Raw genomic sequence first — 25,007 nt, forward strand, 5'->3', positions numbered from 1 at the left:
TCTGCCCCGTTACCCCCCCCCCCAAACCCACCCGCGACTAATCGATTAGGGAACATTATGTACGATTTCAGTTGACCAAGATTTTCTTTGGTTGACTACAGTCCTATAAAAAAGAAATCTCAAAGTAAATTATAAAGCAGAAACAACTGAGTCACTGACAGAGAAAAGAGAAATTAAAGCCTTAAACTTTTTTTTTTATTGGCAAACTTACAAGAACAAGCGGAGATGATCTGCATCCCCACAGTCAGAAAACACATCTGTTCTCAACTCAAACACAAAAATAAAAACATTTACTAAAGAAGCTTTGAAAGAAACTCAAAAGAACAAATCCTTGTTACAAATAAAATTATATTACAGCGTCTCCTGATTCAGAAACTTTCATTGAATTTTCTGACCAGGAGAGAAAAAGTTCAGCTGAGTATTTAGTGAACACCACAGAAACGAATCACACAGTTTATTTTATGGATTTATTTCCTAATCTAGGATAAAGAACGATGTAATCTTGAACTAATTATAGGGAAAAACTTAATTCTCTAATCGTGGAATTGACTAAACTGACAAAAATATTAAGTTACACTAGTTTAGCAATAATTAGAAGTGTGCCAATTGATCATAACCTGTATTTCAACTATAATCAGTAGATTACATCGTCCTTTCTTTGAGATTATTAGGAAATTGTTCAGTAATGATAGACCATAAAATAAAGCAAGAAAAAAAATATTAAATCAGTTTTTGAATTCAGAATATCTCAGTTCTAAGAAAAACAGAATTTGTCAAAAATTTTGACCAGATTTGACTTGAGATTTTTGATATTTTTCTTCATAAATGAATCTTAAAAGCTGTTTTTTTTAATGCTGCGTTCATGTCTTGTTGGAATTACCTGTTGTCCGACTTGTAAGTAGAGCTCAAGGCAACATCCAAGTCGCAATTTTGACTAGAAAACTCTAGTCAAACTAATTTTTCTGGACGCTCTGATAAAATGGACTTAATAATAGTAAAGTGCTTACGGCTGCTTGATTATTCTCTCGATTAATCAAGTAGTTTGGTCCATAAAATGTCAGAAATTTGTGAAAAATGTTGATCAATCTTTCCCAAAGCCCAGGATGACGTCCCGACCAACAGTCCACAACTCAAAGATATTCAGTTTACTGTCATACTGTCACTAAAGAAACCAGTAAATATTCACATCTGAGAAGCTGGAATCAGAGAATTTAGAAGTTTTCTTCTTACAAAAAAAGACTGATTCGATTAATCGATTATAAAAATGGTTGGCGATTAATGTAATAGTTGGCAACTAATCGATTAATCATTACTGTTCTAGACACCTCACGTCAAAATCTGTTGTTTACTGAATGGATATAGTGCTCACATATACCCTCACGTGACCAACTCTGCAGTCATACAACCGTCCTGAGTGCTCGGATAATTTGAACCTTTGCACGCTAGAAACACGGGAATCTTTCCCAGCAACCATCCGACAAGACATGAACATGACATAAAAGGCCTCAGCATAATTCAAACAAGCATACTGAAGCTTTGATTCTGTTCCTGTGGGTTCAGTGTGCGGCCAACAAACAAAGAAAAACAACAAAATTAAAACAACAAAGCAATACATTGCAGGTCTTTTTTTCCTCAGCTGTGCTCCCTCTTGGCTCTCAGGAACCGTTAATGCACAGCGTCAGTCTATAAACAGAAGCAGCCTCAACAGTTTGAGACGTCCACTGTGTTAAAAAATAAAAATCTAAAAAAAGAAAAGTCCTGCAAAGGAACTAAACTCCTCAACGACCTCAAGGAGCCGCAGTCACTTTTAATAAAGAAATTTCTTTTCACCTCAGCAGCTGGATAAACATGTAGAACAGATCAGACTCTCTGTAACCTTTTCTGTGGCTTTTTTTCAAGGCATGTTTGGGGGTCAGACGGCCTCCCTGAAGCAAAGACTGAGCCTTTTTTCCCCCCACTTATACTTTCTAGATGTACTATTTCCCCTAAGTGGTGTTTTTCCATTCGGAAAAAAAGAATTTGGTACGAACTATCGGGAAACAATCTGAGAGTAAGAAGGAACCAGGAAATGATGCAGTAGTTTTCTAACAAAGAAGAGACGATGATGATGGATGGAGTTTATAAACAATACAAAACTGATGACATGATGAATGGAAAACCGAGAGATTCATTAAAACCCTGGTAAATATTAATTAATGACTGGAAATTGTACTCTCAGTATTTATTTTGGCTGTATGTTTCTTTACCTGGAATTTACAACCAAACATAAACTGTAGCTGACCTGCTCCACAAACAGTAAAAGGACAGAAATTAATTGGAACAAATCAAGTGTACAAACTGAACACTGTCTCCATTTTACAGTCAGGAAATAATAAATCTTTTTTAGTTTGAGGATAAAGTTGTACTCTTGATTTTAAAAAAGTCACAATATTAAGAGAAAAAAAGTCTTAATTATGAGAAAAAAAGTAATGTTAATGGGAAATAACATTACATAACATTATTATGAGGGAAAAGGTCATGTTATGAGAATGAAGTTTACAAAAAAGATCATAATGAGTTAAAAGTTGCAGTTTTATGATGAAAAAAATCAAAATTTTTCAAGAATAAGTTGTAATATTTCGAGCTGTTATTACATGCAACTTTTTCGTCATTTATAGACACACCGTAGTGAACCAGTAAGAACTGTTTACATGTTACTTTCACCCGTAAGCAGCTTTTTACCGGAGATTTAAGGACACTGAAATGAAGCCAATTATATATGTGAGTGACATAACCAGACAGCAGCTGGAGCCCAGCAGGGACCAAAACTAAAGTTCACGTCGGGTCCAAACACATCAGATCAGACTGCACCAAGTTCAAAATAGCCTATAAACTACATAATATTTGGTGTTTTTTGCAAAATCATATGGTCATAAGTTGTGTTCCTCTGATCTAATCGTACAACAAGTTCTCGAAGCATCATGACATTATTCTCAAAATATAATTAATTTTTCACATATTTTAAACTTAATTCTCATAATTTTGACTTTTTAGCTGTTAAATTCCAAACTTAATTATTCTGCATGTTTATACTGCGAAATTACAACTCTGTATTTGTAACAAAATGCCCTTATTATTAGGAAACTACGGTAACAGTAAAACAAAATGTTACAAAAAAAAAAAATCTATGTTGGAAGCTGCTTCCATCATACATGAGGAGGTGAAACGACAGAGGAAGTTGGTTGTCAGGTGGTAAATTTTAAGATGTTAAAAAAAAAAAAAGATCCAGCAAACCTGAGACACAACTATCAGGGGTAAAAACGATGCAGATAATCAGGTGATCGATCAGCTGTTGGTGCTTTATTGTTAATCTCAGTTTCTGTGCAGCGGTTTTGTATTTCAGCGGCTTTTCTGGGCTCAAACTGATTATTACTTTTTAAATGTCAAAAAAAATAAAACATAAAACGGATCAGTTTAGTTACTAACCTCCTACAATTCCCAGAATGCCTTTCAACTCCCCCCACCCAGAGATGAGGGCGGGGTCTCTGTCCTGCTCTCTGATTGGGGGCGTGGCTTGTTGCGTTATTGGGCGGAGCCTACAGAGTCTTAGGGAGCTGATAGGTCAGATCGTCCGACCTCCGAGTGTCCCTTCAGCAAGCCGAGCCTCACCACCACCACCCGCCTCTTCTTCTGCCCCGACCCATCATCATCATCATCGTCATCATTATCATCATCCTCCTCCCCCTCTCTCTCCTTCGCCTTTCGTTTCCCTCTCTCCTTCCTCTTCTCCTCCTTCCTCTGCTTCTTCGCCTTCTTCCTCCTCTTCTTTTCCATCTCAGCTTTTTCCTCCACTGCCCGATCATCCTCCTCCTCTTCTTCCTCCTGCACTCCGTCCTGCACTTCCTCCTCCTCCACTTCTTCCTCCTCTACGGCTATCTCCATTTCCGCCTCATCCTCCTCCTCCTCATCTTCTTCTTCTTTGACGTCATCATCTTCTTCTTCCTCCTCCTCCTCTTCCTCCTCCTCCTCTTCTTCTTCTTCTTCTTCTTCCTCCTCCTCTTCATCATCCTCCATCTCTACCTCCAGGTCTGTCATCTGATCTCCTTTCATCTGCTCTTGTTTCATCTTCATCCTCTGTCGTCCGTTCTGTGTTGACTGACAGGAGCAGAGAACAAAGTTAGAATCACCGACTGAACAGCTGCTCTGGCGCCTCCGTGTGTCTCAAGCAATCATTACACAACAGTCCATTAAATAACGCTGGAAGAAGGAAAAAATTAAAGACACAACTTTGCTCAGCTCTTCACCACTTGTGGGACAAAAAATTTGATCTGCAGTTCGAAAGACTTGCAGGTGTCAATAACTAATCGATCATTTAACTGCTTATGTTTTATTGTGACTAATCTCAGTTACAGCAGAGATGTAAATGTAAAGTCTGTTCCTTGAGGAAAAGTCATGTTTGTTACCTAAATCTAAAGGTTTAACTTTCTGCACAGTCTGACTCAGCTCTACATTATCAGACTTGCCTGAACTGAATTTACAGCTTAGATGAGGCTGACAGGAATTTCGTGATCAGTTTCAGAGGTATCCTGTCAGGTTTCCTGTCAGGAACTGTTCACATATGTGAAAGTTTTAAACTGACTTTAAGAGGATGTATCCTGCACATTTCACGTCTTTATTTATATGCTCGAGCTCTAACGGAATATCTCTGCATGATTTATTTATCCTTATTTATCTTATACTGCCTCTTTATGCAGCCTCTGTCTGAAACAGGCCATTTTAGCTTCTGTCTCTTTAAGCCTAACTTGTTATTCATCTTATTATCCCTAATCAAGGCTCTATGTCCACAGATGAAACACATAAATGACTCCTAAATCAGTCAACCCCTTTAATCAGTGCAAACTGTAAACTTCCCTTTCTTTTATGTTTCTTCAAGCTGTTGTTTTGTCCACATGATGTTGTAAATTGTATTTGTATCTGAAATTGGTTTAATATTGAAGATTGTTTTTTAATCTTCCTTACTTCCTTCTTCTCCTGTGTGTATTTTTATTGGATTTATTCAGACATTTGACTCATGCGAACAAATTTCTGGCTGCCACCGATGTTCGTTTTGAAGTCTGCACAACCAGCACCGCTGATCTCAGCAATACTCACAGTCTTCTTGCTGCTTCGGAGCCTGTGCAGCAGTAACCTGACAGTGTCTTTGTTCTGACACAGTCCCATGGTGTTGAGGGCGTCGAGGGACGAGCCAGCGCAGCCTTGAAGCCGGAGCTCCGCCCCCAGAGCGGCCTGGAGGAAGTTGTTCTTCCAGATGTTTCTGGTGAAGAGCGGGACGGAGAGCGTCACCACGGTCCGGCGCTCCAGCAGCATCTGGGCCTGTTCCTCCGACAGCTGGCTGCCACACAAACAAACAGAACGACAGATGTTCATCAGACCCCCGACTGGTCAGATTTAGATTCACAGATCAAGGAGGACATTTTAGTAGATAATTTAAAAACTGAAATGAACCATCTGCACTTCTCTAGTTAAAGACTGATGTTGAAGCTCTGTATATTATGTGAACTGACTCAGACTTACTGGCTGCTCTTGGCGAGGGCGTTGATGTCGGGGAACAGTGAGCGGAGGCAGGTGGTAACGAGTGGAGCTTTCTCCTGGGCCCAGTTCAGACAGCGCCCCCAGGGGAAGGACGACAGTGGCTTCCTGCTTGACACCTTCTGATGGAAGGGACTGTCTGCCTGCCGCGACAGCATCTTCATCTGCACCAACACCAGGAAACACAGCATGTTGCAATTACATAAACATAAAAAAACAAGTGCTGCTAAATATAAACTTAAAGAACGGGTACACAATTAAAACAATAATCAGGTTCCCAAATGAACACTGAAATACGTTTTTCTCACATGAATTAGAAGATCTCTTCATAATGAACTTAGAATATACAGTGCTACTTGAATACTTGAATGTTTGTGAACTCTTTAGAATTTGCTCTGTTTCTGTATAAATATGACCTAAAACATGATCAGATTTTCATACAAGTCCTAAAACTAGATAAAGAGACATCAGTTCAACAAATGAGACAACCTTACACCTGTTCATTTATGTATTGAGGCAAAAGTATGTGAACCTCTGGGATTATCAATTCATTTGAAGGAGAAATTAAGGTTGGGTGTTTCAATCAATGGGATGACAATCAAGTGTGAGTCTGCTTTATTTAAAGAAGAGAAATCTGGGTCTTCATTATCAAAGTCTGAGCTTCACAACACAGGTTTGTGGAAGTGTGTCATGACTCAAACAAAGGATTTTTCTGAGGACCTTAGAAGAAGAGTTGTTGATGCTCACCAAGCTCGAAAGGGTTACAAAACCATTTCTAAAGAGTTTGGACTCCACCAGTCGACTGTCAGGCAGATTGTGTATAAACTGAGGAAATTCAACAACACTGTTACCCTCCCCAAGAGTGGTCGACCACGAAAGATCACACCGAGAGCAGGCATGTAATACTCACAAGGTCACAAGGGACCCCAGGGTAACGTCTAGGAAACTAAAGGCCTCTCTTGCAACAGCTACAGTCAATATTCATGAGTCCACCATCAGGAGAACATTGAACATCAATGGTGTGCATAGAAGAGTTGCAAGGAAAAACCCACTACTCTCCAAAAAGAATATTGCTGCCACCATCTATAGTTCGCTCAAGACCACATGGATAAGCTAGAAGGTGATTGGAACAATGTTCTGTGAATGGATGCATAAGAATCATATCCTATCTGTGAAACATGGTGGTGGTAGTATCATGGTTTGGGCTGCTTTGCTGCCTCTGGACCAGGACGGCTTGCAATCATTGATGGAGCTATGAATTCTGAGTTGTACCAGCAAATTCTACAGGAAAATGTCAAGGTATCCGACTGTGAACTGAAGCTCAACAGAAAGTGGGTCATACAGTAAGACAACGACCCTAAACACACAAGTCGTTCTACCAAAGAATGATTACAGCATTAAAAAGTTAATGTTTTGGAATAGCCGCGTCAAAGTCCTGACCATAATCCTGTAGAAATGCTGTGGAAAGACCTGAAGAAGGTAGTTCATACAATGAAACCCACCAACATCCTTGAGTTGAGACTGTTCTGTAAGGACAAATGGGCTAAAATTCCTCCAAGCTGATGTGCAGGGCTGATAAACAGTTACCGGAAATGTTTGGTTGAAGTTATTGTTGCAAAAGGGGGTCACACCAGTTACTGAAAGCAAGGGTTCACATATATGTAAGATTGGATAATTTTCCTCAATAAATAAATGAATAAGTTGAATGTTTTTGTCTCATTTGTTGAACTGATGTCTCTTAATCTAGTTTTAGGACTTGTGTGAAAATCTGATCATGTTTTGGGTCATATTTATGCAGAAATAGATACAATTCTAAAGGGTTCACAAACTTTCAAGCGGCACTGTAAATGATAGGTGGCAAAATCCACAAGCCTTCTGTGCGAAAATGCATCTAAAAGTTTATCTGAAGCTAATATGAAGCTTCAGTCGTCCAAATGAGTTAAATCAAGTAGATATCTTTCAAAGTCTTTTTGTTACTATACTTCCACCGCAGCTCAACAGGAAACACAAAGAATGTTGCAGATATCCACTTGATATGACTAACTCAGACTCCTGAAGCCTCATATAAGCGTCAGATAAACTTTTCAATGCATTTTTGTACAAAATGATTGTGTGGACACACTGTGGATTTTGGCCCCCACCACTTACACTGAAAGCACATTTGAAGGGGATCTTTTAACAGCCTCTTTCACTGTTCATATGAGCACCTGACTGTTGTTTTAAGACAGACTTGATTAATTGTGAACCTGTCCTTTAAAGCAGAATATGTTTATCCTGACTAACAGGCAGAGCTTGTGTCCTCACCTCCTCTTTCAGCTGTTTGCTCCAGAACTCCATCATGGGCTTCCTGGCGCCCTTTGCAGACCAGAGCATTTTGAAAGCAGCCTTGTAGCAGGACTTGCTCACTAGCAGCGCCGCTTTGCTCTTCTTCCCCATCCTGCGGCCTTTCTTCTTCTTGTCTCTCACATCTGACTGCAGTCACCACACCAACACCAAGGACACAAACAGAAAACATTATTTAAAACTTCTTCACGTTGTCCAAAGTGTATGAAACATAATCATACTGGTGGCTTTGCATGTTTTAGGTCATTATACACAGATCACAATATTACATTGTAGTATACTGCATTAGCATTTTTTGAGTCTATCTCTCACACCACGTTGTTTAAGTCTGTCTCAAACAAGTCAGGTGTCCATATGAACAGTGAAAGAGGTTTTCCTCGTTGTAATCATTCCTCCTGTTCATACCGGCTATTAAAAGATCCCCTTCAAATGTGCTTTCAATGTAAGTGACGGAGACCAAAATCCACAGTGTGTCCACACAGCCATTTAGTGTAAAAATGTATTTAAAAGTTTAGCTGAAACGTATATCTGGCTTCAGCAGTCTGAGTGAGTCATATCAAGTGAATAACAGTGTTTCCCTGTTGAGCTGCTGTGTAAGTATAGAAATAAAAAGAGGAACTTTGACATTAAAAAGACTGTAACATTGACGGATATCTACTTGATTTGACTCATTTGGACGGCTGAAGCTTCATATTAGCTTAAGATAAACTTTTAAATACATTTTTGCACAGGAGGACTGTGGATTTTGTCCCCCATCACTTACATTGTAAGTGCATTATGAAGAGATCTTCTAATGGTCAGCATGAACAGGAGGAATGACTACAGCGAGGAAAACGTGTTTCAATGTTCATTTGGGCTCCTGACTGTTGTTTTAAGCCACACTTGAAATATTGTGAACCTGTGCTTTATCAGCATATCGTGATAGTAGTCACACACACCTGTTTGGTAACAGGCGGTTTCAGCCACAGAGACCGCTTCCCGGTCTGTTTACGCTTGCATTTGCTCCTGATGACCTGCGCGCAGGTCTCGCACAAGAAGGACTTGTCATGTGCAACTGCGTCCGGGAAAGCCCACTGCACAGTGTCCGGGGTGGTGAAGGTGTACACCGCCCTCCGGTTGAAGCTCCGGCCCTGCCGCTCGAACTCGGACTTACAGCAGCAACAGTTCCCGTCCTCCAGCCGTTTGGGACGCCGACGGCCGCCCCGCCCCGTGAGTTCAGGGTCTGCGGTCTTTGTAGGGTCTTCTTCCGTCCGCGGCGGCGAAGAGGCCGCTTCCACATCATTTCCACCGGGGCAGTCGACCTCCGCACCAACCGCTGGCTCGGGAAGCTCTACCGACGGGCAGGCGGGGGGTTCCACCTGCGCACTCTGCGCGGGTTCAGCCGGTGTAGTAAAGCTTTCCTGCGCGGTGACGCCGCTGTCACCGGTCGGTGGACCGGAGCAGAAAGACGCCTCCGTGCACGCAAAGTTAGTCGCAGCTGTGTGGGCATAGTCGTGCTCGTTTGGCTCGGAAGGAGGGCCAGTTTCCTCATCGTTCCCCGCGTTGGTCGCGGTGTTTTCACTCGCCATGATGGACGGATGGTCTCCGGTTTTAGTCAACAGTGGAAATACGCAGAAAGACAAACTGTGCCAGCGGTCATCGCTGTTCACACGGCGGCTAACGGGACGAGCTAACACCTCCTCAGCCCGCCGGAACCGAGCCCGGGACCTGCAGACAGACGTTTCTCCTCAGCGCATCCAGCGCCGTGTGTAGCACAGTCTGTTAAATATTAGACAGCAAAACAGAAACAAACAAAGACAGATTTTCTATAGGAGTTGCTCCGGAACAGATGGAAACACAGACTGCTGTGCCCAACAGGATGTAGCCCCAAATAAACAAAATAGTTTCCGTGTTTCTATGAGCCGATAGACTCTGGCGCCACCAGGTGCTGGGAGGCAGGTACTACATGTCTCCATAGATAGACACCACAGATTACTATAATCAACTACTGTGCAACAGTTAATATACTAAAATATTGCATATTATTCTAGTTTACTAATATAACACATAAACAATATTGATAAATTACCATAGAAAATAGCAGTGGTGGAAAGTAACTAAGTACATTTATTTAAATACGGTACAATTTTGCTTGAGTATTTCCATTTTATGCTACTTTATACATTCTACTCCAGTACATTTATTTGACAACTTTAGTTACTTTTCAGATTAAGATTTGATGCTATGGATAATATAACAAGCTTTTAAAATACAACACAGTTAAAGATGAAATTAGTGGTTCCCAAACTTGGGGTCACGCCCCCTAAAGGGTCACCACATAAATCTGAGGGGTTGTGAGATGACTAATGGGAGAGGAAAGAAGAAAAAACAAGGTTCTGATACACAAATCTGTTTTCAGTTTTTGGACTTTTTTTTTCTAATCTTTGATTTTTTGTGAAATTTGAACATTTATTGAAATGAAACCATGTGAGAAGTTTAGAGGGAAAAATAAAGCCAAAAAGGTTGGAAACCACTGGTTTGTTAGCTTGTTATATTATCCATTGTTTCAAATCTTCATCTGAAAAATAACTAAAGTTGTCAAATAAATGTAGTGGAGTAGAAAGTACAATATTTCCCTCTGAAATGTAGTGGAGTGGAAGTATAAAGTAGCATAAAATGGAAATACTCAAGTGAAGTACAAGTACCTCAAAATTGTACTTTAACTACAGTACTTGAGTAAATGCACCCGGTGACTTTCCACCGCTGGTTTTAATTTGATTATTCTCATCTTCATAGTAACAACTATTATCTTGATGAAACGTACCGGACGTGTCCTCATATTTGGTGTCTAACTTGACAGCGGTGTAAATCATGGATGAAAGCCGCTGAACAGGTGGCGTTTACCTCCACCTGTGTGTCGTGTGTAGGCAGCAGTGATGGAGCGGTTATGGGTAAGAGCGGACGGACTTTTAAGTTTAATTTAATCTTTTAAAGTCACGATATGACGTCTTGTTTTCATACATATCACACTAAGCGCCTAAGCTAGCAGCCGTTAACCGTACGCCGATTTCTTTTTTCCTAGGGTGGTGAAGTCATGACCCGCCCTACTCTGCCTCTGATTGGCTAGTGCTCGTTGCCGTCGTTGGTTGGATTGGTTATGAGGAGTGAGATTGGTTAAGGTTATGGTAAGAATATCAGGGTAAGCCAATCAGAGGCAGAGTAGAGCGGGTCATAACTTCGCCATCCTAGGAAACCAAATTTCACTAACCGTACGTTAGTGATGTTGTAGCTTCATTCAGATGGAGAGAAACACGCAGCAGTGTTCCGCTAATCATCACTCACAGGACACATCAGGTCAACATCACCTTCAGATGTTTCTCATGTACTCCTTCATGTATGAAATGATGTGGAAAACATTTTACAGTATGACGCAGTTCAGTCCAGTAAGTTACCACCACAAACTGCAGCCTCTGAAATGAGAGTTAAATCTGAACATGATATGAAATGTTTTATGTAGGACTGTTGGATTATTTTATTGTACAGGTCTATATTTTTTCAATTAATTGATTAATGTATGGTATATACAGTGGTGGAAAGCAACTAAGTAGGGGAGAACGGGGTAACATGAGCCACTTTTTACCTTTGATGATTTTACTGCAAAATGAAAGTGTATTTGTTTCAAATAATAGTAACTCTATATACCTCAGGTTGTTGTGTACTCATGGAAATTAAAACAAGTTATCAAATTAATATGGTTTTAGAACAAAGACCCATCAAAAAAGTTAATCCTATGGCACAACTTACCCCAAGGTAGGGGTAAAATGAGCATGGTGATGGGGTAAATTGAGCGCTCAATGGGTAAATAGTGTTACCATTAAATACTGATATAAAAATGACACAAAATCAAACAAATTTGAGAGAAAAAAAATCATACTTTTCAGTGAAATTACATGTTTGTGTCCTGTTGTTCAACATGTTACCTAAACACTTTCAGTAAAGATTAAACTGTGAGCTTTGTGTGTTAGCCACAGAAATAATATGTGTATAAATGTGCTTTTGTGTATACAGACAGGTGACAAATTAAAGGAAAAACCGGTCCAGGTCTGAATGCTTGACCCCTACAGTGAGGGGATCTGGTGGCTCTGTTATGCTGTGGGGGCATTTTGCTGGCATGGTTTGGGTCCACTTGTCCCCTTAGATGGAAGGGTCACTGTGAATCAATACAAAGTTGTTCTGAGTGATCACCTTTATCCTATGATGAAATAGTTCTACCTTGATGGGAGTTGTTTCTTCCAGGATGACTGTAGTGGAAATTTAAGATGAATTTACAGAGAGCAAGTTGTCTTTCAGAGTTTTATTGCAATATCCAGAATACATATTTGCAAGTCCAGATCTCCCAGTTTGCTAGGCTGAAGAGATATTGAATGAAGTTCAGTGTTAGTACTTGCATACACAGCCACATGCATCACAATCATCCCATATTCATCACCCTAACAGTTATTTTTAATTAATTCACCGTATCTCTAGGGAGTTTCTTTCGGTCTCTGCTCAGAATTAAAAGTTGAAGGCCAAATCCTTATCTGCCTTTCCTCCCTGAACATTCGCTGTAAAGTTACAGTGACCGAATCCCACACCTCACCTTCAACAGTACCTGTTAGGAACATTTTCACACGGGAAGCAGATCATAAAGTCTATGTATATGTTTCCATTTCAATGCCCGCATTCAAAGGGCACGAGGGGTCACTGAATGCTTTGATGAGTATGAAAATGAGGTGAATCATATGCTATGGCCTTCACAGCCACCAGATCTCAACCTATTTGAACACCTATGGGAGATTTTGAACCCATGGTTGGACAGCGTTCTCCACTACCACCATCAAAACACCAAATGAGGGAATATCTTTTGGATTAATGGTGTTCATCCCTCCAGTAGAGTTCAGAGACTTGTAAAATCAATACCAAGGTGTATTGATGCTGTTCTGGTGGCCCAACACCTTATTAAGACACTTTATGTTGGCTTTTCCTTTAATTTGCCACCCATCTGTATGTACAGCATGTTTGTGTGTGGCTTAAACTAAACATCAGTCAACAATTAGGTATTTATTCATCAACATTGTAATACTTGTAACAGTGATCAAACATTAACATGAACAGGGTCTCTAGTCTCTAGAATATCAGAAAATATTTTTGGGGGTAAATTGAGCCATTGACTCAACTTGCCCCAACATCACTGGCACGTTTTACCCCACTATCTCCATTTTGACAAAACTGTTTCACACAGTGGCTCAGATCCACAGTTATGCTAAGTTTATGACCTTGTTTTGTATCTTACACTGACTTAAATTAACATGTAATAATGTCCAAAACTTATCTGTTTTAATTAAGATACAAGACTGATGAATTTAGTAACATGATGAATTCACTTGGCATGACAAAATTCTTTTTTTTTTTTGCTCTGTTTTGCTGACCACTCTCTCCATGTTCTTGAGTCCAAGATGGATTCAGTAATGTGAACTATACTTTCTTAATTTGTGATCACATGATTACTTTTGTTTATGGTGACCAAGATAAAGGGGGTGGCTCTATTTACCCCGTTCTCCCCTACATTTACTCAGGTACTGTAACTGTACTTACAGTAAGTACAATTTTGAGGTACTTACCCTTCCACTACATTTAATTGAGACAATGGATAATATAACAAGCTTTTCACATACAACACATTGTTAAAGATGAAACCAGTTTCCAACCTTTTTGGCTTTTGATGTCTTATAAAAGCAGTGTGTAGTCGGGGTCACATTTCAGATGTCTATGAGTTGTTAACAGCTGCACCAAATAGTTATTTTTCTCTCTAAACTTCTCACATGGTTTCATTTCAATAAATGTTCAAATGATCTAATATTTCACATATTTCACATCATTTTTTCAAAGATTAGAGAAAAAGTCTAAAAACTGAAAACAGATTTCTGTATCAGAACTTTGTTTTTTCTTCTTTCCTCTCCCATTAATCATCTCACGACCCCTCAGATTTATCTGGTGACCCTTTGGAGGGGCCCCGACCCCTAGGTTGATAAAAAACTCATAAATTAGCAAACTGTATATAAAGTAGTTCAAACTAGCTCCACCTCCAGCAGCTACAACATTAACATGCTGCTTACACACTGATGCTTCAATATTAATATTACAGTGATGTCATATATAATTATATCTCAGTCAGAGGGACCAAACCACTACTTTTACTGCAATACTTTAAAGTACATTTTTCTGCTAATACTTATATACTGTTACTTAAGCTTATTTTCATGCAATACTTTTACTTGCAATGGAGTATTTTTACATTGCTGTACTGATATTTTTACTAAGGCAAAGGATCTGAATACTTATTCCACCACTGGTTATATGAAAATATTGAAAGCACAGAGATTTTGGTGGTCAAGGTCACTGTGACCTCACAAAACATGTTTTTGGCCACAACTCAAGAACTCATACGCTAATTATGAGGTTTCATACAAATGTCTAATAGGATAAAATGATGAAGTGATGACATTTTATATCCAAAAGGTCAAAGGTCAGCTTTACTGTGACATCTTAATGTTCTGCAGAAACACTTTTCTTGTCATCACACATCGTTTTAACAAGGCTGCTTTGACTATGGATTCACAAAGCTAACTGCTAAGCTAGGCTAAGCATGAAGCTAAGTAAACAGAGTTTACTTATTTTTACTTATGTGAATTTGATGTGATAGTAGTCACAGCTTTTAGTTTTATTTACATTATTTTAATAAGTTACGAGGCAAGCTAACTTGTGTTGTTCTGTTAGGCAGATAAAGCATGTTTTCAGTTAAACGTTTACATTATGTTTTTCTTTTTTTATGTTAATAAACTATTCTAAAGTTTAACAAATGAACTCTGGTTTCTTCAAGCTTCAGTCATTATCAGGATACTCTTCAAACTGGCAGCATTATCAAATTATATATTGTGATAAATTACCATGATCGTATGTTTTGACATATTGCCCAGCTCTAATGTGAAGCATCCACATTGTAGAATCTATTTTAGCTTCTTTGCAGCAGCATCCATATCTGAAGCTTTGTCCACTGTCATGGCTACAACTTTGTGTTAAACTATCAGAATCAGCTTTATTGACCAAACATGTGAACACATACAAGCAAAATACACTTAATACCTTTTATTAAATCCCATAAATGTCTTCACCACAAATATTATATGAGTCTGGACAGATGTGAATCTAAACTGCAACTTGACTGGTTGGTGGAGGCATAAAACCACAAGGTGTATTTCTAGTTGTAAATGGGACATGACGCATAGTAAACAGTAGCAAGAGTGCATTTTTAAAACTGCAACAACCTCTTGGCCACTTGAGGGCAGCAGAAACAAGCTGTAAACTACAGTTGCAACGATTAGCCAATTAATTGATTAGTTGTGTGCTATTAAATTAATTGCCAACAATTTTGATGATCAATTAATTGTTTTGAGTATTTTTTTAAGAAAAAAAGTGCAAATTCTCTTATTGTAGCATCTCAAATGTGAATATTTCTGGTTTCTTTAGTCTTCTATAACTGAATATCTTTGGGTTCAGGACTGTTTGTCGGGACAAAACAAGACATTTGAAGATCTCATTTTGGGCTCTGGGAAACAGTTATCAACATGTTTCACCATTTTCAGACATTTCATGGACCAAACAACTTATTGATTAATTGAGAAAACAATCAGCAGATTCACCGATAATTAAAATAATTGTTAGTTGCAGCCCTGCTGTAAACACAACACTGACATATTATCACCTTTGACATTGATATAACGAACCTGTTAGCAAACAGTGCCCTACCTGCACATCCAGCAAATACGAAGCAACATAAGCATTAATTTGGACAGAAATATTTGTCTATTTAGCTGCAAAACAACTGCCTGCTTCTGCTGAGATTGAACCAAAACAGGCTGAAAAGCTTAAGAGCTAAGAGGAACAGCAAAATCGGGGGATGATTCTCGGTGGATTGATCACTACAAGCTACCCTTTTCAATCCCTTTGGCATCAATTTTTAACATAAAAATATGAATTATACCATCTTTATTGATTAACAGAAAAGCTAACGAGAGGCAACTGCTTTTATTCTGTAAAGATTAAATAAGATTAAATCAATTTGATTCTCAAACAGAAACGTTAAACAATAACAAGTGCACCAACCATGTGTAAGCTAATGCACATAGGCTGCCTGGAGGGCAGTAGAGCATGTTGTCAACAAACTCTGACCTACATCCTCAGTATGGACACAGTAGGGGAGAGAGGGAGCTTGATGAGTGTCTTACAGTAAGAAAGCTGTGTCATGCAATGATAAAATATTGGGGTCACATGAATAATGTTAAATCACATTACATTTCCACCCGGCGTTGCAGGAAAAAATCACTTGTCATTGTCTGTTCCAAACAAAGAACCCTTGAGTCTGTGTCAGAGCTTCTACAGATTGAATGCTTCAGCAGCACTGAAAGTAATTAAGGCTGTAACAGCAGTACAGCTGTACAACATTTATTTTCAATTAATCTGTAGATCGTTTTTTAAATTAACAAATAAATCGTTTATAGACCGTCAAACAATAGTGAAAAAAGCTGATCACAATTTCCCAGAGCCCAAGATGACATCTATTTAAGACCAACAGTCCAAGATATTCATCACATTTGAGAAGCTGGAATTAACAACTGGAGTTTCTGATAAATTACCTAATTAATTAAAAGATTACCAAAATCGTTGTTGATTAATTTTTTGTCGACTGACTTATCATTAAAGCCGCTTATTGTTACAACACTAAAACAAAATCACTGTTAGTTTCATCTCAAAGGAAGCTTTTTTTAAAACAGCAATACAATTATGATATATTATTTCTTAATAATATGTAATGAATATAATGATCATTGAAGCAACAATTATTTTCATTATGGATTAACCTGCCAATTATTTTATTTATTAAATAAGACAAATCATGCTTTTTGTGATTTTTTGTTTTGTTTTGTTTTGTTATTTTTATACTGATATGATGTTTGATGTCTAAACATGGTCAAAGGTCCAAAACCTGAGGTGAACCTATGTAGAAATGCTCCTTGCAAAGTCACCTCTACTTCCTCCCCGTGATGACATCAGATTGTTCGCACATGCCCACAAACGGCCGTCCGCTCCGTAGCCTTTGTTGCTAAGGTTGTTCCATTGATTGTTTGCGTTGTCTAATTGCATATTTTGGATCGGATTCAGGCTCAAACATGTATGGATGTATTAAGGAAGTTATCATTTTGAGTTAAGAATGAGAAGCATTAGGGGCTGAAATCTGACTACTACTGTTTAATTACTCTGCTGAGGTTCAGCTTCAGGAAACTGACCAATCAGAACAGAGTGGGCTCATCAGGAGGGGGGGCCTTAAAGAGACAGGAGCTAAAACAAGGGGCTGCATAAAGAGCCAGTATAAGATATATAAGCAGTTTTTTATTGTTAATCATGTAAAGATATTCCAGTAGAGCTCCAGAATAAGGATATAGGACCTGAAAATGTGCAGAATAGGTCCCCTTTAAAATGTGGGAGAGTAGTGAAAAGTACCCATCATAATATCCCAGAGCTGAAGGTGGCATATTTAATTTATTTTGTTCAATTTTATGTCTATTGAATAATCAACTAATTGTTAAAGCTCTGATGAAAGTAAATTCATCTGACTTTTATCATGATATAAATGATTTTGCTCTCCTCTAATGTTCTAAAGTCAATCGATAATGGTTTTGGAGTCAATTTGCAGCACACTGAATTAAAATTGAAACTGAGCTGCGAGGTACTGAGAGATTCATTGGTATCCACAGCTGAGTCTGATTTGTGATCTATAATTTAATCACAGCTCGTTAAAATGTTGTGTGAGTTTGATTAATCAGTCGCAGTGACGTTCATTCGTCTGTTTTAAATTTGCGTAGAAGATACAGGATTAAGAAACGAGGTCCAGAGCTCCTCCTCCTGTTTCTCATTGGCAGGCAATGTGTGGACACATCAGGGACGCAAGACTAATCAGCCAGATGATGTCTGGGCCATGAAAACGCTGCTGCATCAGCTGGCTGCTTATCTCCATGGCAACCATCTCACAAGCTGTTCATCCTCTTGTTGCAGGTGTTGGTGGAAACTGAAAAATGATCTTCCTAACAGTTTGACCTGAAGAGAAACAACGCTGACGGTCAGCTCAGGGCTGCAGATGGAGAATGGAGACCTGGGACACATGGTGTGTGTGTGTGTATGTGTGTGTGTGTGTATGTGTGTGTGTGTGTGTGTGCAAACATTTTTCAGTTCAGCCTTTGGCCAATTGAACATGTCTGACATTTGAATGATGGCACAGCTTTCATGCTGCTCTGTGTGTTTATGTACTCCTCTACATCTGTCTATCAACTGAATAGTCTTTGCTTTGGGCTGGACCTTCAAAAAGTTGTTTGAGGATTAAGGTTAGTATTAGATTAAGGTTCAGTTTAAGGATGCACCAATCTGAGTTTTTCTCTCCAGATACTCAGGCTATCTTCACATCTCATATCTACTCTTTATGTAAGGTAACATGAGATCTGGGATGCTGTGGTATTAAAATCAGAGTTGGCAGCTTGCTCTGACTTAAACGATAGGTTCACAATTTTTCAAGTCGGCCTTAAAGCAATAATCAGGTGATGAGGGACAAAATCTACAGTCCTTGTTTTGTGCAAAAATGTATTTAACAGTTTACCTGAAGCTCACCGTTCACTGTAGCCCTAAAGGTGCAGTGTGTAGAATTTAGTGGCATCAAGCAGAACGGACTTGGCAGAAATGGAAAATAATATTCATTAGTTTGTTTTAATTAGTGTATAATCCCATGAAAATAAGAATAGTTGTGTCTTTGTTACCTTAGAATGAGCCCTTTATATCTACATAGGGAGAGGGTCCCCTTCCACATAGCCCACCATGTTGCACCGCCATGTTTCTACAGTAGCCCAGAATGGACAAACCAAACACCGGCTCTAGAGGCCTTTTTTTGCACGCTTGGAAGGGGAGGGGGTGGGTAGGGTATTCAGTTGGTTGCAATCTGCAACTTCACTGCTAGATGCCACTAAATCTTACACACTGGTCCTTTAAGTGTCCTTAAGTGAAATCAGCTGAGCTGCTGATGTCAGCAAAAGTTCAACTGGCCAAGTTCAAACTCTCAAGAACACTAATTCGTTCGTGGTGTACTGTGTTGTATCTGACTGCTCTTCCTGTTCTGCCCAGATGGGGGAGCCAGTGACTCTGAATGTGGGAGGCTGTGTTTACAGCACGTCTCTGTCCACGCTGCAGCGCTACCCAGACTCCATGCTGGGAGCCATGTTCAGAGGGGACCTCCCCACCGTCAGGGACACACACAGAAACTATTTCATCGACCGTGACGGCCCACTGTTTCGGTGAGTGGATGTGTGTCTGTTTTTTAATAGTACAATCTGCTGCTAGCTCTTCAGATGAATAACATGTACCCTGTAGTAAACTCAGTAGCCAACATATGTTTGTATATGTTGTGTTTGGTTAGGGTCGTATCTTACACTGATGAAAGTTGAGTTAAGTCTGACAGTGAAGACCTGTGACTGACAAACTGAGAGGTCATAAAATTGCCACCATACAAAAGATAAATCATTTTTCTTTAGGTAACAACAAAATCTTTTCTCTGCACTAATCGACATTAGCATGTCAACATGTGAAATGTAAAGCATGCTCACATGCTAACATTATGTCCTAACCTCAAATGTTATTATTATATTAAAGGGACCTCTTATGCTTATTTCCAGCTCTATATTTTCACACTATTTTTCACTCTATTCTGATTGGCCGGCTTTCCAGAAGCCTGCTGAGGGGCAGCCATATCAGAGTTGTGTTAAGTTACTGCCAATGCGAACCCAACATTTCCTGCTTTTCATATTAAAAGCTTTTAAAGGTTCTATAAGTAGAATTGTGAAGCAATTTACATGTTTCAATAGTTTTTATTGCCAATGAGTGAATGGGTAGTAATGTAACGTAAAAAATTATCTGACTGAAATTTGCTGAAACACGGTGCAAAACACAATGTTAGAGAGCGCCAAATCATAACAAAAAGTTATCTCAGGGCACTTTTCACATAGAGCAGGTCTAAACCGTACTCTGGTGTCACTAATGAGAAGGAATTTCTGTTTCCTACATACAGAACCTTTAAATGACTAAACAACGGGAGACTTTTATTGTCACCGGACAATATTATTGTCTGCTAATCCTCACCGGATTAGCAGAGCTTTGTTAGTGGCGCTAAAAACCGGTCACATATGGAGATATTTTAAGCTCTTTATTCAGCACATCAGTCAGAAATAATGCAGGGAGGAATAGTACGAGCAGAAACAGCCACAGTGATGATGATGTTTGATGAAGAGCTGCAGATGACCAGCACAACTCCAACAGGTAAACTACTTATTTTACTTTGTCGTGGTGTGTAGTGGAAAACCACTCACAGCATGCCAGCTTGACTCAAGTCATGGCTCAGCGTGACTACCCCCAAAACAAAGGAAAGGCGCCATAATGTTAGCGGAGCGGAGCAGTGAACTCGCACACTGTGCGTGGAGCAGATGACCATATAAATAATAATGTCAACTCGTCACACATTCCCCTAAACGACCGTCTGTTCTGTAACCTTGGTTGCCGAGGTTGTTGCTAAGGTTTTTCCATGTGTTGTTTGCGTTGTCCATTTGTATATTTCAGGTCAGAGTTCGGCTTGAACAGGTATGGATGTATTTGTTAAGTCAACATCTCAAGTAAAGACCAAAAAAAGCAGTGAAATCCTACTACTATAGTTTTTTTCATGGTTTGTTGATGTAGCCTCCTGAGCGGCTGGAAGTCTGCACTCTGTTCCAATCAGAACAGAGTGCGCTCCTTGGAAGGGGGGCCTTAAATGAGAGCTAAAACAGCCTGTTTCGGACAGAGGCTGAACTGAGGGGCAGCATAAAGGGTCAGTATAAGATGAATGAACTGTAAATCATGCAAAGATATTCCAGTAGAGCCCCACATTATAAATAACAAAGGACAGCTCAGACTGACAATGTGGAGCTGAACCTGACAAGTTGGGTCTGAGAGGTCAAAAATGGCCACCCTACAGAGGACAGCCACCAGGTGTTTTCCTGTGAGCTGCCATCCTGAGTCTGTTTCCTGGAGGGGTCTCAGTCTCCTGATGTGGCCTCTTTCACATATGATCTTCTGCCTCTAATTACTCCTTGTCTGGCTGCTTGTTTGGGACCAGTTTGCCACTGGAGACCATACCAGGAGCTAAATGCTAAATGCTAACACTGCTATAAGACAGTGCTTTTATCTACACAGACTGATTACATATAAAGGAGTTAAAAGATGAGTCTGGTGATGTTCTATATTTTTCTTACTGTCAACAAATCCCTTGTGCAGTATTGCATATGTAAACCTGATATATATTATTCCTCTGTGCTGTAGAGCTCCATTGTTGTCAAAAAACTATTAAAAACACATTAATGAACCTCACTGTTGCACTAATATGTTCCTTCATTACTGCAAACATACACACGGTAGCTTATTTGAGTTAAACACACAAACCTTCCTGCAGCCAGAAATACTCACTAGAGCACCAAATGTGTATTAATCTGCCACTGAAAATAGTCCAACAAATGCTCTTTTTCCTCCTGTTTGTTTTCCAGCTGTTTGAGGAAATGACTCAGCCTTTTTAAAAAAATTATCTGGCATGATCCATTTTTAAATATTTACATCTTCAGAAGGAACCAATCAGCTTGGGGCTGAGTGCCTCAGAGGAGGTAGGAATGTCAGAGAGTATTGAGAGACGGACTAATACCCTGTTGATTTTGGTCGTTCATGGGATTTGTTGACATTAAAGGTGCAATATGTAAGAATTATGTAAGAATTTCAGTTAAAACATTCAAAAAGACCTTCCTCGACTTTCTCAGTTGCCTATAACAGCCTGTGGACTGATTTCTATGTAAAGGACTCAGGACGGTTTTGCAGGGAAAATCCAAAGGATGTGACGTATATGTGCACTCCCGGGTACCTTGCCTTTCTCCCATCCTCCTACAGTGCCAACAGGATGCAACACCAGTTAATGTTAGTTTAGAAATGGTGTCTGATAACATCCAACCCCGAGCTGGCTTTCTTCCTATTGGACAGATAAGCTAACATTACTGCAAAACATGTGAAATATATTCATGGATGTATAAAGAGAACTGGATACAGTGTCGGAGGCGGGGCCCGCTCATTCTTACGACAGTTGCTCAGTGGCGCATGAAGCCAAAAAAATTGACTTCCCGGTATGAAAGTACCCGGATCTTCCGCATTATGCGGCCCATAGAGCATGCGCACTAGTGACTTTCGCTGGCCGAGTCGGCTACTTCCGGTTTAGCCCTCTGGCTAACTTGAATGGGGATAAAACAATTCAATCATGCGGCTCTTCTAGGCTTTTGAAATGTGATCGGACCAAATGGATTTAATTCTGATAGCAAGACAAGTCATTTCGCAGGGGTTGTGACGCTCAGAAAAATGTATCCGCTGATTTACAGACTGCACACAATGTAAGTCTATGGGATAAAGTCTTTTTGGGCCAGTGTACATCACGTGACGTTGTAATTACATGGTTTGGCCGCTATGTCAAATTGGCTTCAAAGCCTGGCGCTCTTCCTGTATCCAGTTCTCTTTATACATCCATGAATATATTGTGATATTGTAGTTTTAGCTGGATAATGTTAGTGCCGCTGCTCATGAGTGCAAGCAACAGGATGCTGACTACAGGTCACTTAACAGCCACTGGTGTCATTAATAAGAAAGAATTTCTGGTTCTTACATATTGCATCTTTAATGAAGATATCGACTAACATTAGCCTTTTCATTTACGAGAGAACTGAATCAAATTTTGAGATTTAAAAAGTCAAAGGTCAGAAGAAAGTGAAACACACTTTTCTCACCCTGATCTAGTTGGTAGCAGTATGAATGTATAGCACCTCTCTCGCCTCCTGTCCTCAGTTTCACTGGTAGCTCAGAGTTTTACAGAATCATCAGCTCAGCAGTCTGGTCTGATCCTGTCTCAGTTTCTGCTGTTTCAGCTACATCCTCAACTTCCTGCGCACGTCAGAGCTGACGCTGCCGTGCGACTTCAAGGAGACCGAGCTGCTCAGGAAGGAGGCTGACTTCTATCAAATCGAGCCCCTGATTCAGTGCCTGGGAGACCCCAAACCCCATCTGCCCTACCCCACCGAAACCTATGAGGAGGTGGTGGAGCTTTCCAGCACCAGGAAGCTATCCAAGTACTCCAACCCTGTCGCAGTCATCATCACCCAGCTCACCATCACCACCAAGGTCAGTGGGAACAGCTGTGGTTCGGGTCTTATCGACACGTCGTGGCAGAATATTCTGCGATACAAAGACATGATGATATGTATTATCTTATTTTCCTCCAGATCCTCCTGTCTGCTTCTCTCTCTGTATCTTCCCTGTACATCCATAAGTCAGAAAGCTCAGAATAACCACAACTTTCACTCTCTCGTTTTTTGTTCTTTGTATGTGTGCTGCTCAGCATTTGCATTCATGTAGCCTCCAAATATCACTTTACATTGTAATTAAATAACATCATAACTGTATTGTACTGTAAATCAGATAATTTGATTGACAGAGAAATATAGATTTTTACATAAAAATATATATAAGTATACATAAATATATACTTAAATCTTTGTTTTGGGAAGCGATGAAGCAGCTGGTTGAAACTTGTAGTTAAAGTAATTGAAGAACTCTTGTAAATTTCTATCCTCGTTCATTCTCTTGCATTTTTTGTAAAAATTTTTTACCACTTTGGAGTTTCAAGATAGGATTGGGCAACATGACGATATATGCTCTCTCTTTAATACAGTTATTTCTGGTTTTATTAGTCTGTTGTGGGCAATATTACAAATCAATATTGGATTTTTATATATATTTATATGGATTTTTACATTAATGTGATGAAGCACCTTGACTTGTAAGGTATTTCATTTGGTGGTTTAGCCAAAGACAGACTGTCTGTTTATTTTGTCCATAAACATTTGATTTTTCAGAAAAGTTACTGTATTATGATATATACTGATATCATCGTTAAAAGAAACAAACTCAAATAACTGTGATAGATGATTTTATCGAAATCACCCAATCCCAGTCCCAGATAGAACCTTGTGAAAAACTGATATCAATCAATTATAACATACTAATACTGAAAATACTTTGGCACTTTTTTGCTTAAAGAATAAACAAAAGGATGTCTTTACCCTCATAGATTATTTTCAGTGCATCAAGCCATGTGTTAACAATCATTACACTTGTAGGATGGTGGTAGCAATAATAGTGGTCTATATACTAAGTAAGTAACTGGAATTTATTCAGGAAAGTCCCATGTTGATTGCGATCTCATTGTTAAGGGAGAACTGAGTACATAAAAAAATATATTTCCATAATTTAAAAAATACTGTATTATATGATAACAAAGATTAATAATATATGTTTGAACATTTAAAAAACAGCAAGGTATATAAAACAAAACCATAATCAATAAGACATAGAAAAGACTAATAAAGTACATTTTATATAAGTAGTCACATGACTCGTTCTCTCTGTCTTTAGGTCCATGCTGTGTTGCAGTCCATCTCCAGCAGTTTCACAAAGTGGAACAAACACATGATGGACACCAGAGACTACCAGGTGTCCTTCACCTTTGGACCATGTGACCACCAACAGGAAGTCAGCCTGCGTGTCCACTTGCTTGACTTTATCTCCAAAGCTGTACGTGGCCTTTATTTCATCTTCATCATGTGTAGAAACGCAATGCAAGAAATTTGTCAGTACTGAGGAATATACAAACAACTTGTCACTGATGGATGATTTTTTTTTAGCTTGTGTTCAATATTGCAGTGTTTATTTTGTGGAAAACATGAAGGCAGATGTGTCATCATGCACATGTGTGTTGCATATGTGCAGCAAATAAAATCCACAAGTCTTTTCAAGTTCAAAATAGATCGGTCACCATGAACAAGTTGTCTGTCTGACATTGTAGTTTTTTAAATCATGTCTGACAGCAA

The 25,007-nt window shown here is 39.3% G+C and overlaps 2 protein-coding genes across 5 annotated transcripts in view; one reads left to right on the forward strand and one right to left on the reverse strand.

The window, feature by feature from the left end:
• The window catches only part of kctd6a (potassium channel tetramerization domain containing 6a), a 28,637-nt gene that overhangs the window by 212 nt on the left and 3,418 nt on the right, over positions 1-25,007 (forward strand). Inside the window, exons 1-5 of one of the 4 annotated variants that reach the window (XM_044348320.1) lie at positions 10,754-10,841; positions 18,040-18,148; positions 19,153-19,322; positions 22,992-23,259; positions 24,553-24,711. In XM_044348320.1, coding sequence (XP_044204255.1) covers positions 18,122-18,148; positions 19,153-19,322; positions 22,992-23,259; positions 24,553-24,711 — 624 coding nt within the window. In that variant the 5' untranslated portion in view covers positions 10,754-10,841; positions 18,040-18,121. Of the gene's footprint in view, positions 1-10,753; positions 10,842-11,263; positions 11,334-18,039; positions 18,149-19,152; positions 19,323-22,991; positions 23,260-24,552; positions 24,712-25,007 lie in introns of those variants that run through there. The other 3 variants (XM_044348324.1, XM_044348321.1, XM_044348323.1) reach the window with 3 other exon arrangements.
• LOC122980380 (DNA ligase 1-like) lies at positions 174-10,805 on the reverse strand. The gene is made up of 6 exons (XM_044348319.1): positions 10,715-10,805; positions 8,850-9,669; positions 7,873-8,040; positions 5,554-5,732; positions 5,131-5,371; positions 174-4,134 (listed from the first exon to the last, which is right to left on the reverse strand). The coding sequence occupies exons 2-6, from the start codon at positions 9,477-9,479 to the stop codon at positions 3,586-3,588; spliced, it is 1,767 nt and encodes a 588-aa protein (XP_044204254.1). The 5' UTR covers positions 9,480-9,669; positions 10,715-10,805; the 3' UTR covers positions 174-3,585.

The sequence above is a fragment of the Thunnus albacares genome, chromosome 4 (genome assembly GCF_914725855.1).
Source record: "Thunnus albacares chromosome 4, fThuAlb1.1, whole genome shotgun sequence".
Lineage (NCBI taxonomy): Eukaryota > Metazoa > Chordata > Actinopteri > Scombriformes > Scombridae > Thunnus > Thunnus albacares.

Bases quoted from the DNA above. Each gene is read 5' to 3' on its own strand.
- LOC122980380 (XM_044348319.1), bottom strand. From the start codon at position 9,479: ATGGCGAGTGAAAACACCGCGACCAACGCGGGGAACGATGAGGAAACT. The intron at 5,733-7,872 runs GTGAGGACACAA...GTGTTGGTGCAG, and splicing joins GCAAACAGCTGAAAGAGGAG to ATGAAGATGCTGTCGCGGCA. The intron at 5,372-5,553 runs GTAAGTCTGAGT...TTTGTGTGGCAG, and splicing joins GCCCTCGCCAAGAGCAGCCA to CCAGCTGTCGGAGGAACAGG.